This window comes from Nymphaea colorata, chromosome 9, assembly GCF_008831285.2.
Source record: "Nymphaea colorata isolate Beijing-Zhang1983 chromosome 9, ASM883128v2, whole genome shotgun sequence".
Taxonomy (NCBI): domain Eukaryota; kingdom Viridiplantae; phylum Streptophyta; class Magnoliopsida; order Nymphaeales; family Nymphaeaceae; genus Nymphaea; species Nymphaea colorata.
The window spans coordinates 15,678,597-15,693,322 of NC_045146.1; the positions used below are offsets into that span (position 1 = coordinate 15,678,597).

At 38.7% G+C, this 14,726-nt stretch overlaps 1 protein-coding gene across 1 annotated transcript; it reads left to right on the forward strand.

Moving 5' to 3' along the window:
* Positions 1-7,170: 7,170 nt before the first annotated feature.
* LOC116260097 (protein CHROMOSOME TRANSMISSION FIDELITY 7) lies at positions 7,171-9,537 on the forward strand. Its single transcript, XM_031638190.2, has 6 exons — positions 7,171-7,516; positions 7,675-7,960; positions 8,055-8,150; positions 8,244-8,318; positions 8,601-8,971; positions 9,101-9,537. Exons 1-6 carry the CDS (start codon positions 7,341-7,343, stop codon positions 9,231-9,233), a joined length of 1,137 nt encoding a protein of 378 aa, XP_031494050.1. The 5' UTR covers positions 7,171-7,340; the 3' UTR covers positions 9,234-9,537.
* The last annotated feature ends 5,189 nt before the right edge of the window (positions 9,538-14,726 follow it).

The window sequence follows — 14,726 nt, forward strand, 5'->3', positions numbered from 1 at the left end:
TCGTGTCTTAGTTAGGATGAAATATACATTCTAGTTATTTGAATTCCGTTGAATGGTAGGATGAAATGTTTTTTTTTAGTTATTCAAACATATCATATTATTAATTGACATATTTTAAAATTAAATGCAACTAATATAAAGGCTTAAATCGCATTAAATTGTACTTTGACAAAGAATAAACAACAAGCAGGAAAAAACAGTTATTGATGTTTTATAGTTTTATCAACATATGCCCCATCAACACTTCTGCACAACTGTACCATCAAAACCAAAGCATTGTTAAGCTGAATTTTTTTCTTTATTGCTATCACGCACTTTTAGTTCAGCTCGGTTCTTACTGAATATAGTGATTTATGTTCAACCACATGATTTTTCCTTTTATTCCTTCGCTCGTGGCAAGCTGAAAACGCTAACAATCTATAAGCATAAAGAAGAAAAGCAAATTCAGACTTTCTACCATAATTATTTGAAGCAACAAAATCTTATAAACCTCCAGAAATGTTAGATTTTGTGTAAAAGCACTAGTCAACTACGTGCAACCCAAAAGGTAGATCTCTCTTGTTGAGCGCCCACAGAAACTGATGAATTGGTGAGCTCATGTGTATGATTTTCATGGACAATCTCACATAAGGCGTTCAATGACCTTGCAAGTGGTTTAGTAGAAGTAGATGCACAATCATTTCTCTTTTTTTTCTTTTCGATCGATGGCACAATACATGTCAGTTTAACTGATTCCTATAGGTGCTATATATTGATTGGGTATAAAAAGACTGGAAATGATGCCAATGGATTAAACCCTCACGTCTCTCTTTCTCTCTCTCTCTCTCTCACAGCTCTTTTTGGTTTTACGAAATGAGAAATTACATTTGGTAAAACAAAAAAAAAAACTTCAAAAGGAAAAGAAAATGACTGCGAAAAATCAACTTTGATTTGCATGTCATATCCACTTTGCACTAGTACTTGACCTTTCGCAAGCAGCTGTCATAAAATTATTTTAGTTCTTCTGGAAGGAGAAGGTGTTCCCCTTTGTCAGTTTTGTTCTCATAGGAAGAGCCTATTTTTTTCCATAAAAGGTCATCTTAGCCATTTTTATCTGATACAACCTGCTCCGGGCAGTGACTGTATGGGGAGATACGAATATTGAGAATTTTAGTTTAATAGAAAAAACATGTAATGAAAATTAATTTATTTTCAACCTTTTTCTTATGTTCATTTTTAACGTTTTTTAACTTCTTTTTTTCAAATAAATTGTCAATGAAATAGTGAGGAAAAAATTGCTTCATATTTTTACTTATAAAGGAGACTCAAAGATAACCTCAAGAGGTATAGAATAGCTGGTTGGGTTGTACAAGAAAACTTTGCCAGTTTAATTCCCATGGGTACTATGTTCTTACATCTTGAAAAGGGGTAGAGTGTGGTACAAAGCTAACAGGTATACTTCACACTATTTTTTGATCACGTGAACGTCCGTTCCGCAAATACAATGTTTTTTCTAAGCAAGACCTTCCTTAAAAGATTCACTTTTTGCAATATTCTAAAATGATAGAACATCTAAAACAACTTCTATGGAACACCATGAGATCATTCTACCTGTCGCACCACTCTCATTGAGCAATTAATAGAAAAGGCCACATCCACAAATTCAAACAACCTTTAATGCCAGCAAATGGTAAATCATTGTCTGATTGGTTAGATAAACAAAAGGCGATTGTTGTTATTGAGAACGATTTGGTTATGGTTTTAACTAGGGCGTGCATGCAGTGATGATTTTTATTGGGAATCAGGATTCAGAGTATTCTCTTGAAGCTAAAGACCCTTTTGAATATCTCAACAGTAGATCAATAAATTAGAGTTGAAGGGCAATTGTTACTAGATGGGATAAAACATGCATATATAATATATTCCATGAGCACTACCTTTTGTGCCAGCCTAAGCAGCATTTGCTCGAGGATGAGGACACTAACTCATATCTTAACTCTTAAGTGCAGTTTCCTCATGTTATAAACAAAACCTTTCTGAAAGGAAAGCTCCGGTTAAGCCCCCATTACCCAGCCTTGCAAGGACAAAGGGTGGTCAGGCAGAGACATGTCAGGGTTGGGACTATCCATGAAAACATGAAAACAGCTGTGTAAATGCCGTCATATATGAAATCCAAGTCCAAAATTCGTCTTACTTCAGTGTGAAGTTGAGCTCTGAATGCCCAAAAACCCTGTACAACATATTAGATAGGCTCAATTGCAACAAACTCGTCGGACAAACCTGAAAAACCCATATACCTTAGCTGCTGCTTTGAATGGACTCAGTTGTCAGGTTGTTACCACTTTCCAACATCAAAACATCACGAAAACAGCTAACAAATAAGCAATTCCAAGATGAAACTATTCCCATAATCTCAGAAACAGATTCATAGTCCATGACCAAAAAAAAAAAACCAACCGCAGTTTCTACCAGGATACAAAGATATCATCAATTGGCTACAGCCATACAACTAAAGAAATGATACACAATGACACACCATGCCAAATCCTAATATTTCATATCCTGCAATAGTATAGCAGAATTCTGTTTTAGTTCTCCAAAAGAATGTGGCTTGCCTTGGCAACAGATTGAAGAAAAGAAAAAGGAAACAAGAGCTCCTCCTTCAAAGGAACCTGAGTTTCCCTTTACGCACTGAAGATTTTGCTTTTTGGCACAATGCCTTCTCAGCACCAGTCATGCCAGAGCAAGGATCTGAGGCTCCCAATGTTACTGCAAAGTAAAGATAGATGGTGCACAAGAAGGCCAGGAGTGCAAGCATAGTTAACAGAAAGCGATGTCGACGAAGCAGAATTGACCATCCCTCCCCATCATCGCGAGGTTGAGGCTGTCTCCTGAATGTCGAGGACAAGGAAGATGCAGTCTGTGGTCTCCTATGCCTTGGACTTGGATCAGCTGGATCGTTATCCAGCCCCATGTTGGTTCTCTCGTCCTTGCGTCACAGATAATCACGCTGTATTGATAAATATTGCCGTTAAAATACAGGTTCCATCATCGGGGTCCAACTTTTAGAACAATAAAAGAATCCTGGACAGGATAGATCATGAACACAACAATTTTTGCGATCATAGGATAAAAGAAGTGGGGTTGTGCCGGACTAGTTAATCATTGTTTTCAAAGTGACACAGTCATGCTGACAAAACTAAGTTTATATGCTAATTGGCCATAACACTTACCCAAGGTGACTGATCTAATTCTAAAGTAGGCAACTGAAATATCAAAATACACAATTAGTTATCAGCATTGTTAAAATGCTAAGAAAATTAAGATACACTTAACTAGAGTCTAGTGGTGACTTAATGAAAAAATTAAGCAAATAAGATTCTGTAGGATTCACCCCATCAATAACGGATCAGGCATAAGGACTTCCATGGTTGATCTATCCTAACTTTTCTTTGCTCGTCTGCTAATCTCTACTTGCACAAATATTTTAGCCAACAGCAAATATATTTTTTGTACGAAACCTCAAGAGAGTGTTCTCTGTTTTTTTACTTTATTCGGTTGGTACCAGAAACTGCAGATATAATCAACTATGATGGAAATGCAGAAATATCCCCATCGCCACAACTTTGAACACAGCTGGGCAACAAAACCAAACCAAAGGAAAGTTTGTAATGGTTATTGCTTGAAAAGGAAAAAATGTAAAAATAAAGCAGGCTCCTATGACACCAAGTAAACCAAGATTTAGCACCACATTGCTCAGGGCAACCAGTATACTCCTCTATTGAAAAGCCATATATGGAACCACAAATATGCATGCATACGTGCATACAATTACAACACAAAGGCAACCATGAACAACAAGCACAAACCAAAAAAGCCATCACTTGACCTCACAATTGTTAGTTACAGAACTGACTCAATCATGAGTTATCTTCATTTTCTCCACACACTGTATACAGTTCCTTCAGAACAAACTTAGCAGACTAACTACCTGGAGCTATTGCATTCATAGAAGGCTGAATAAAGACTAGCGCTCACATACACAATTCCTTTAGCTCTAATGACCTCAAAACATTCATCCATCAAACTGGATGATGAGATCGAATGAAGAATTGTACCGTGATATGTATTATGTGGTATCAAAACTGAAACTGAAATACATTCTTCAATAACTGAAGAATCAAAAGCTACCCAAATAGGAGTGAATGGGTAGAGCAGCAAATACATAAACTGGCATAAAGAGGCCCCTGAACTGTGATGAAACGGAACTCAGATTGCTAAAGACCATGTGATGATGAATCAGTGGAAATTGGAAAACATCAACCCATAAATCATGAACACATACATTCGATCTTTCCAGACTATAGATAAACATGAAGACAACTTTTTTGCTCCCAGTACGCGGGAAACAAAAGAAAGAGAATGCCCAGAAAGGGTTCGGTTTAACTAACACTTCCATATCTTCTCATGAAATGCGTTGCTCTGGAATTCTCTGTAGTTAATGTACTACACAGGAGATGTACTGCCTTCCTCTGAATACACAGTACGGATATAGAGAGCACGCTCGGAATTCTAGAGAAAAATGGAAAACACACCAAGTACACGCAATCTAGCATCTTGACGATCACAGGCCTAACATCGACAAACGGCCCACTTACATTAAAGGAAAACCATCAAACATAATTCGTCCTGAAAAAGGAGATTGTTAAAGGAACAAGAAAGTACATATAACCCATTACCAAAATACCGAAAATTCTCAGCATCTAAGAGTAAGGGCACACATAATTCTTCTGCAATCGCTTCCAGACTTGTTAGAGAAAAGGAAACGTATCCAACTCGCAATATAGGCCATAGAATCATCAAAAACAAGAAAAAATAAGAGATGGGTTGCGATCGTTTCTATACAAAGAAGTCTATATTTGAGATCAGCAAAAACCAAAACTTCATTCGCCATCACTACCGCCACGAAAACCGTAAGAAACCAACAATAACATAAACAAAAGCGATTTCTGCAGCTGTACCTGCTGTAAATACGATAACCTATAGATCAGATCTTCGAAGAGGGAAGCTATACGTTAAAGAATCCACCGGATCTCCGACACAGCCAAGAGCAAATGCACAGCAGGGCTCCCCTCTGCCTCTGAGTCGGGACCCATGACAACAGATCTCAGAAAGGAGAGGGAGAGATAAAGAGAAAGAGAGAGAGAGGATATAGCTACACCGATTACTGCCGGCCAAGGAAAGGAGGTGGGCAGGATGAAAAAGGACCGAAATTCACGCGCTTCTGGAGTCTCCTTTCAGGTAAGTCCAAATATTTATCTTAATTTTAGAGGTAGTGTGATCGTACGCTAAAATTTTCATACTACCCATACTTTTGCTGACGACTACCAAGTACCATAAAATATGAACGAATTTGATTCAGGCATTCAGCGTATGGCTTAAAACTCTAATGATTGGATCTACTAGCATTCTTAAAGAACGGCGACAATCAAGTCCTATAATTTAAGAGAAATAGAACGAGAGAGAGAGAGAGAGAGAGGAGGGGAAGATAGGATCATTAGTCATTGTTTTAAGTTAAAAATGATTTGTAAGATTACACCCGCAGAATTTAGTTTAATTTGATCGAGATTTATCCAAAATTAGGAAGAGGAGAGATTTATCTCGAGTTATTTTGACAATTCGGACTAAACTTAGACCTTAGTTTGTTTTAGTTCAATGCCAGAAAGAGTCGCAAATCAAAACACAATGTAGTGATTAAGATACACTTGATTCTAAAACTTTAACAAGCTTAAGGTGATTTTTGATCCATTTTCTTGCATAAAAAGGTTTAATGCCATAACAAATAAAAAACCCAAATCTGATAACAAAGGCCTGATAAATTTTAGTATTGGGTTTCTAATTTCAATTCCAATTCCCATGCATTTGACATTGTAAGATTCAATTTATCTTCAACCCTGTCAATTTTGAATTGATTCCTTCTAAAACTGATTCGATATCTCAAACAATTCCCAACCATGGTCCTTGCTGATCGGATCATTCATATAGGATACAAAAAGAAACTTCACATTTTTTATATCTTTTTCTTTAAATGAGATTTCAATTCCAACTACTGTTTCATTAGATATCTTACAACTAGAATTCTTTTTCTTTTTTCGACCCAGTTCCTTTACCACCGCGAACCCAAGTTATTATTGGAATGACCCAAGTACTCTCTTTTTGATCTATGAAACAACTCTCAAAGACTTTTTCACTTTTAAAAAATACAGGAGTGAAACAATCAACCTATTGATACTGGGAGACCAAAAAAATTCTATATAACAGCAGCCCAGTCCAGCATAATGTGGCAACTCTTCTCTACAGATTCCTTGGATAAGAAACCGATAAGTTTTGTAGCCTACATTCGATAGCTTAGAAAATCCATGCGTACATTTGAATTAAGACTAAATATTTGCCACCTCGAAAGAAAGTTTAATTTAAAATGGACAGATCCTTTGTTCTTATTGGCTTCTCGGAACCGGGAAGGTCAAAAGGTCAGGGAACATCTGGAGAGTCAGACACCTCGTTCGTCGTTCCGCCCATAAGTCCCGAGAATATCGTGTTCCCCGAAATGTATAGGGAATTTATCGTGATATTAAAACATAATTTGTTGTTTATTCTCAATCCTCCAAACTAAACTTAAAAACTTCCTATGGAAGGATGTTGGGTTAGTAAAAGTTTTATATATGTATAAATATAAAACAAAAAACCATCAGGACATGGATGTTGATATTATATATGAGTCCGGTATTACCATATGCCAAATGTTACCATATCATTAAAATTTAAAAATTTATCGTTTTATGTTTCATTTTATCGGCTGAAAATACAAGAGACATAACGTCCAATTATATTATTTTGCTTATGCACTAGACGGACCTGGAACATTCTCTGTATGAACCTTGAACCTATAATCATTAATTTTTTTGTTAAAAGAAAATGATTTATTTCAAATATAGAGTATTAGCTAGCCTATTTCAGTTTGTTATCAAAATTCAGAAAGAGAAAGTAAATCTTTCAGAAATATTATTTATTTACATTTATTATGGGCATTGATATTTGTTATGGTATGACAGGTATCATTGACGGTGATATTTATTAACGTGATATTAATACTATTTGCACTTCGGTTGTTCAAAATGTTTTAGTCCGAAGATATAGTACCGATAAGTTTCGGAGAACGAGATTCCTAACAAGGGTCTGAGACGATGATGGCGGGAAGAAGGAAGTTCATAAGCGGGAACGGGAAATCTGGGAAGGAAAAATAACCAACTCGATTTCAGTCGTTCCAGCGAGGAAACGAACGTGAGACGACGAAAAGTCCGATGACCCAATCGAAGATCATCTCCTTCTTTAAGCCTTCTTCTGCTAACGCCCATTATCCGGCACCACCAGCGGTTCCCGGCCATGTCCATCCAGCCGTTTCATCGTCGCCGCCGTTGGACGAAGACAAGTTTCGTGTTACCTACAGAAGACGGAATCAAAGGAGAATCAATCACCCGTAAGTCGCTGGAGACCATCGATTCGAGCTCTCTGTTTTCGTTTCTCGCCAACTTCGTGACCGATCTGTTGAGAATGAAAGAATTTGATTTCTCTCTTGGATTTTGCTTGGTTCTTCTTTTTGAGTTAACCTGGTTTTTGCGGAGTTTGGTCGTGCAGAGGACAGGATGGATGGGAGAATGGGGCGTCGGAAAATCTTTCGACCGTCGAAGACGAGGATCATTCTGCGGGAATAACGGAATCTCCCTGTTTGAAGTCGAAGGAGTTGGACAGAGTTCCGAATAAGAAGAGAACCTACGCTCAGTACCATCTGGAGTTGGGGCAATCCGACTTCTTCTTGTGCACTTGTTCCGTTTGTGGTTTGCGGTATTCCCGAGGAGACGAAGAAGACGAGAAGCTGCACAAGTCGTTCCACAAGGACTACTTTTATGGTGTCCAATTCAAGGTATATATCATTTTTAATTGCGCGAACTATACGATTGTTGTAAGGATCTGCCGGTCGAGACATCTGATTTCAGTCTTGTTTCCTTTTCCCAAAGGGTTGGCGAAGCGAACGCGTCGTCGTCGCTCTTCCGGATAATAAGGAACGTATCCTGTTGGTATTAGATGGTGACCCTCCTGGTCACAGAGACAAGGTAATCCACGCCCCAGTATGCGTTTCTTTGAGCTATAAACCAGATTTGGATGTTATCTTGACGCCCGCTTGGGCGACTCTTCAAATTCTACAGGTTCTTGAGGTAGTTAGAATAGTGGAAAGAGACCTTGATTTGAATGACGGGTGGCTTCTACATGACCTTTGCAAGGTGATCCCTGCATTTGCTTGTGAACAAAGATTTTAAAAACATGAAACCTCTTCTCTCACATTCTTTCCGCTGTACTGTACATGTAGGCAGTGAAAATATTAGGTGCTGGTAAATGCCAATTCTTAATTGAGAAATGGGCAGAAACATAAATGTTCTATTTTCTAATTTTGTAGGTCATGGAACTGTTATTTTTAGCATGATCATGGCAAACCTGAAGCTGCTATCTTTAACCAGAATCGTGGAAACCCCCAAAATTTACAGGGATTTGCCTGTTTTCTGCAGGTATATATGTTCATTTCTAAAAGTAGGGTTGCTGGTGTCCTGGTGGCCGAGCCAATAAAATCTGCATACAGAGTTAGGCCTAGCTCTGAAACTGCTGAATCTCCCCAAATCAGTAGAGAGACAGATGTAAAAGATACAAAAACACCCACATCAAGTTCAATCTTAAGATTTGGGTCGATAAATTTTGAAAGAGAGGTGGATAATAAGGCTTCCTCCTGTGTGAAGAAGGGAAATGCAACTGTTGAAACAAATGCAGGTACAATCATATGCGAAAGTCAAGCAATACCTACCTGTTGTGGGATAAGGGCTATTTGGGTGGTGCCTTCCAGGCGAAGGCAGCATGTTGCTACACATTTATTGGATGCTTTAAGGTATGATGCTTGTTCTCTATTATATATTTCATGGCCTGTTTTCTTTTGGTGGGTTATTCTCTGTCTCCTTGTTTGACAGCAGGTCGATGGATTCCATTCTTCCTAACGCTTGTGTTTTCCTTCTTTCAGGAAAAGTTTCTGCATGGGTTATGTTTTAGAGCCCACTGAATGTGCGTTTACTCAAACCACCTCTGTTGGCAGATTACTGGCATGCAGCTACACTGGCACCAAAGCTTTCTTGATATACAAGGCTGGAAATTAAAATGCTAACTGGTGCTTCCCACATCCCACTGCTTTATTTTTCTCTTTGTTGTCTTCCTATAGTTAGGGTTCAATTGTAGAGTCTACCTTAAAATGCTTATAAATGGTGTTTGTATATTGGTTTGCTGTCTCTCTTGTCTCTTCTTGTTCTTTCTGAATGCACGAATATGCTTTCTTGAAGCTTATCAAATACAGGCTATGAAAAAAATGCATGTTTCATGGAATCCTACAAACTTGAAAGGCTTGCTTGACTAGTTGATACTTGATACACATGCTATCTAAAGAATGATCGATTGGTTTGTTAATTTGAATATGTGCCTGAAGTTTGTCTATTTTTTATGGACATCAAATGCAAATCTTTGCCTTCCTAGTCCCTGCATTACTTCTTCCAGAATCAGTATACTCTAAATCCTTTCTCTTAATTTGTAGCATGATTAGCATGATCGCGCTTGGAGTTTTGAGTACTCATTGAGGTTAGGGTAGTTGCTGAAGTTCAGGACAGCTTGTGCCAAGCCTGTTTTCAGGAATGTGAATGACAAATGATTTATTCGTACACTTAAAGAGTCATAAAAGTAAAGAAAATGACATACAAATTGAATGCTTAAAGAAGTGGAAGACCTGTTTTTGATGGTCAAGAAACATGGATAATGCTAATAGGGAAATTAAATCCATGGTGGCCAGTTGTGGTGGTTAGGTTCCATGAAAATTCACTTCTTGATTTGGATGAAATTACAAGTGGTCAGATTGGCTGATTATCCAACAAATCTCTGATGTGTCAAGATGGAGCTCAACCAGGAAATATGCAGACCCCATGATACATATCCTTATCGTATTTGTTTCAACTTCAACAACACATTTAGCAGTTGTAATCTTGTTGACTCCTTCTGGCTATACACTTGCACTCTTCAACCTTATTGTGTTATAAGCATCACACTAGCAAATTCTGGTTATCTGATTTTTATCATCTTGCCGAAGTTATGTTGATCCAACTCTTAGCTTCTATGCACACAATTTTGGTGGAGCCTTGCTAACCGCTACGTAACACAAATAAATTAGCAGAGCAGGTTATAATTCATTTCAACTTCTGCAAGCTCTGGAGCTACATCCTCTTTTCCAGCAAAAAGCATATTGAGGGAGGTCAGTAAATTAGGTGCTTGGACTACCACCGTCTCATTCTTAGTGGGATATTTTTTTCCAATTTCAAAAGGCCAACTTAAGTTAGAATGTTCTGCTAGTTTCTTTTAAGGGTTTGGTTTAGGTAGACAAATACTCATTCAGCTGTCTCCAACACTCACAGAAGGGGAAAAAACAACAAAATAACGAGAATTAACTAAAAAACTAAAAAAAATCTATTAAAAATTTAATATGCAGGTTTTCCATTATAAATAAACAAGTTTCTCCCTCTATGACGGAAATTTGGAGACAAAGGCAGAATCACATATGGGCTGGTGTGAGCAGCTCAAGGTTTCTTTATTTTCAAATGAATATCTTTAAATATTTGCTATGTTATATATATGAGTGCCCCTTCAGGCATGAAAGTCTGTGAAGAGTGCCCCCTCCATAGATTTTTTCTAGCTCCTGCCACTGCTTGGATATCCTGGCTTCCAAAACTCACTATCCAAAGAGGCAAGTTTCTCCTCTTAAGTAAAAGCTTTGTGGAAACTAGTCGCACAATAACTTGTTATGTTTTTTATTAGTTTTTGTTGTCATCAAGAAACTTGCAACTGGGTGCATAAATTCATAAAGAACAGCTAGTGATGGTGGCATCATCATGTGAGGAAATAATCTGCAGCCATGCCATACTGATGGCTAAGAGATAAGGCCAGCTGTCCATGGGAGATTGTAACTTGAGGTTGAAGAAGAATGTTGGCGCCTGCAAAACTCAATAATTGTCTTCTAATTAGTTCATGCTCACGTCAGAGAGCATGAAAACAAGAAGAGTTTATCTCTAGTGGATGAGATGGGATCTGTTTGCTAGCTTTTGGATGTTATGAACTCCTGTTGTTACTGGAATTGCCTTGGATTGAGAAGCATCAAATGCAAAATCCCCCCATTGCTTGTTTGCTGTTTCTTTTCCTTTCAATCTCAGTTCTCGCTTGCTTCTTAGCCTTCTCATCTGCTTCCTATAATTCCACACTTCTTTCACCCACTTACATCGTGTTCTATAGTTTTTTTTTTGCCACAATAACTTCAGGTATTAGCTTTACCGATTTCATACTCATCTCCAAATTTCTCTGCTAGCTTTGATCTTGGTTCTTCCTTGCTTCTGCTTCCTAGATACTTTTCTTTCCCTTGCCATGCACTTCCATGGACGTTTCTCGATCGTACTATCTTTCTTACTTCCTATTTTCAGCGTTCACTACTTCTTGTTATTGTTTCCCTTAACCATTTTGCTGTGGAACGGTTGAAATTTTGCTTTCTGACCCTGTATATTGATGGCTATGGGGAATGGGTGATGAATGGATGATGCATTGGTTTGGTTGAAAGCAAACGGTTGGATTATGAAGAATGGAAAATAAACCGCTTTTGTTTATCTAAGATAGCCGGTTTCCTTCGCTTATAGTGTGATGTACAAAGATAAAGAATTTGACGTGATGACTTTGTAGAGACAGAACTAAGATGACTGTACTGCAAATTAGTGAAGTAGAAGAATAGCCATAGCGTTTGCTTTGCAGTATGTATGGTGGCTGACGGCGAGAGAATGAGGTAGATTAACTGGACAACCGATTGATGACTTTGTTTGGAAGATATCAAAAGAGATGTCATTGTTTTAAAAAGTTCATGCGAGACTTTCAGAGAGGAAGGATGCTTAGTTTAGATCCATAAAGACTTGAAAATTTCTGGACTGATACTGTACTCATTAACTGGGATAAAACGGCGTGACAGGCTGAGACTTGGATGTTTAGGCGCACAAAGGCCAACTGTGGCTTCGTATTTCCAATATAATTCTAAAGAGCCTCGTTGGAACCACTTTTGGAAAGAATTATCTTGGAGACTTCTACCAACTAATGGTACATGATTTCTCTCAAATCTGACGAGACTGCTCCAGATACATGGATATACGGCCCGCTTTAGATGAGGATCTTCATCCTTGTTCTCATGCTTAAGAATCTGTGGATCTGGATGTGAGGCCATTAAGTGTCAAGTACGTGCTACTTCATGTTTCTCAGGTCTAGAAATCGGAGGCTCTCAGTTGCCCCCACAGCAACAAGCCTCCTTCATATCTTAACTGACCTATCTTGGCAGTGTACAAACTGGCCCATTCATATGTGATCTTCATCATGTTACTGCCGTTTCAAGGCAGACTGTACCAAGTGGGACCAGATGCATTTCTAAGGAAACGTTGTCTCATCATCACTGGCAGTATAAATATCCTGATGTTCCAAATCACTATTCGGTATTGGGTGTGGCCCATTCCTTTTTGTTGGGGCACATAATGCTTCCGTAGGAGCATGGACTTGAATAATTGTGGCGGCATGAACACAGTGCGCCTGAGCGGTTTGACTACAATGGAGGTTGGCTGCACGGGAACATGGCTTTCAATTTCTTCAAATGAAACCGAAACATCTCTTGTCTGTCAAATCCACGGGGCATCTTCAAAAGGATGAAAACGTCATGAGGTGGATTCTCTATTAAATAGTACTGTCTCATCATTATAAGGACTTAAACAGAAGAAAGCAAAGTGCGTGGCAGCCTCTCTCTTGTGTGTGAATGACATTTTCTCGTCTTAATCATTCCAATCCTTTCTGACGCAGATCGATATTAAATTAACAGGTGGGCGTCAACTTATTCAGCAGTCATCCAGTTCTTGAATAGAACACCTTTTTCTTATGACTTGCGGCCTGTTAAAAATTGTGGACTATTATTAACTATTGCCATCTGAAAACTTCTCTCCATCATTCAAGAAGAGCTCAGCTAGGGCAGCAGTTGTTCCTTCTATATCCTTTTACGCACTGAATTCTACGAGTTCTCAAGATTCTATCAAGGGTCAAACTTTTGTCTGCACTTCTCGGGCAGGGCTTTGTGGATCCTGTTTTATTTTCAAGGGCCATACTAGCTCTTGCCTGCATTTTCCTTCCGCGTAAGTTGGGAAACGTGCTACCATTCTCAATCATGTCATGCATGAGAATAAATTATTCATGGTCCTGTTGGAAACTTGGAGCTCAAACGTGGCCAAGCACCATAGCGAATATACTAGATGGTCAACCTCTTTGATGTGGTCTCCCATTGTTGATGACACGTTATGCCGCTTCGTTAAATATATCTTCTCTTTCATAGGCAAAATCATCATCAAATAACAAAAAATTATGTGGCTATTTTGTGTCTCCATCCTTGCCCATGTTTTAGAAAACGTACCCGCAAAAAGGAGGGAAAGCCTACATAGACGATCATTTTATTCAAAACAAAAGTCCAAGCCCCAATTAGATCCGTTTGTAAAATCTTCTTTTCCCTTTGATTGGCAAAGGCTTTGAGGCAGGAACCGTTCTACCTGATTAATCTTCTATGCGGAAACTATGCTTTGCTTCTATGTGAATTGTCAAGGAGCGAGCTAATCAAGGTTGACCTTCTGATCATGTACAAAGAGGTTGAATGTCTTAAGCCAACCTCTCAACCACCACCCTGACTGATCCAGGTATATATTTCTCTGCACCAGTCCTCCCCATAAATAAATAAATAGCCTGAGTGCTGGAGCCCAATCCATTCCGCAGAAAGAGGATGGCATGGGGGTCAGGTTATAAAAGAGCCCCACACAGCTCCGCATCGCACAGATTGGGGGCCCACAAATCCATTTCCTGGCAGGAAGATGACAGACTTTTTCTTCCCCTGCTTTTTTATACCCATAGCTTTAGCCCGAAGGCATTGTGATACCATCATCAGTGCACACGAAAAAAGCAAAATAACATTTAATGTGACCCCAGACCTGCCATGATGATCTGACATCATTCATCCTCCTATTAAACCAGTTGCACACAAAAAGAAGGTTCCCAGAGTTTCACATGACCCTAAACCTGCCCCCCTCCCCATCTTTTTTCACATTTGATCACACTAAAAATTTAACGGTGCCATAAAAGAAGTTCTGGTGTGTAACCCATGCTTAGGGGCACGCGACGACAATCATGGATAGTCCAAACCGTTTTAACATGATACCAACATGATAGTGTATTGCATTTTATGTTGGGAAAATAAAACACAATTCTCACATTTGCACTACATGACTATTCTTCAAAGTGAAGATAAAGTACACGAGTATTGGAGTCGGTGGTTCTTTTCTAGACGGGCAAGAGAGCATTTTGAAGGTGAGTGCAGAATACCAACTTCTTTCAAATGAGAAATTGGCGCAACCTCACTCTCTCACCCCTCCTAGGAAGAGTCCTCGCATGAAAGGCGCAAGCAGACAACGTTTAATCTCAGATCTTATGCGTCCCTTTATTTTCTAAACAAACCAGCGATAAAACAGAAGCAATCATCCTGTGTCCAGAAGTAGCGCCAATCA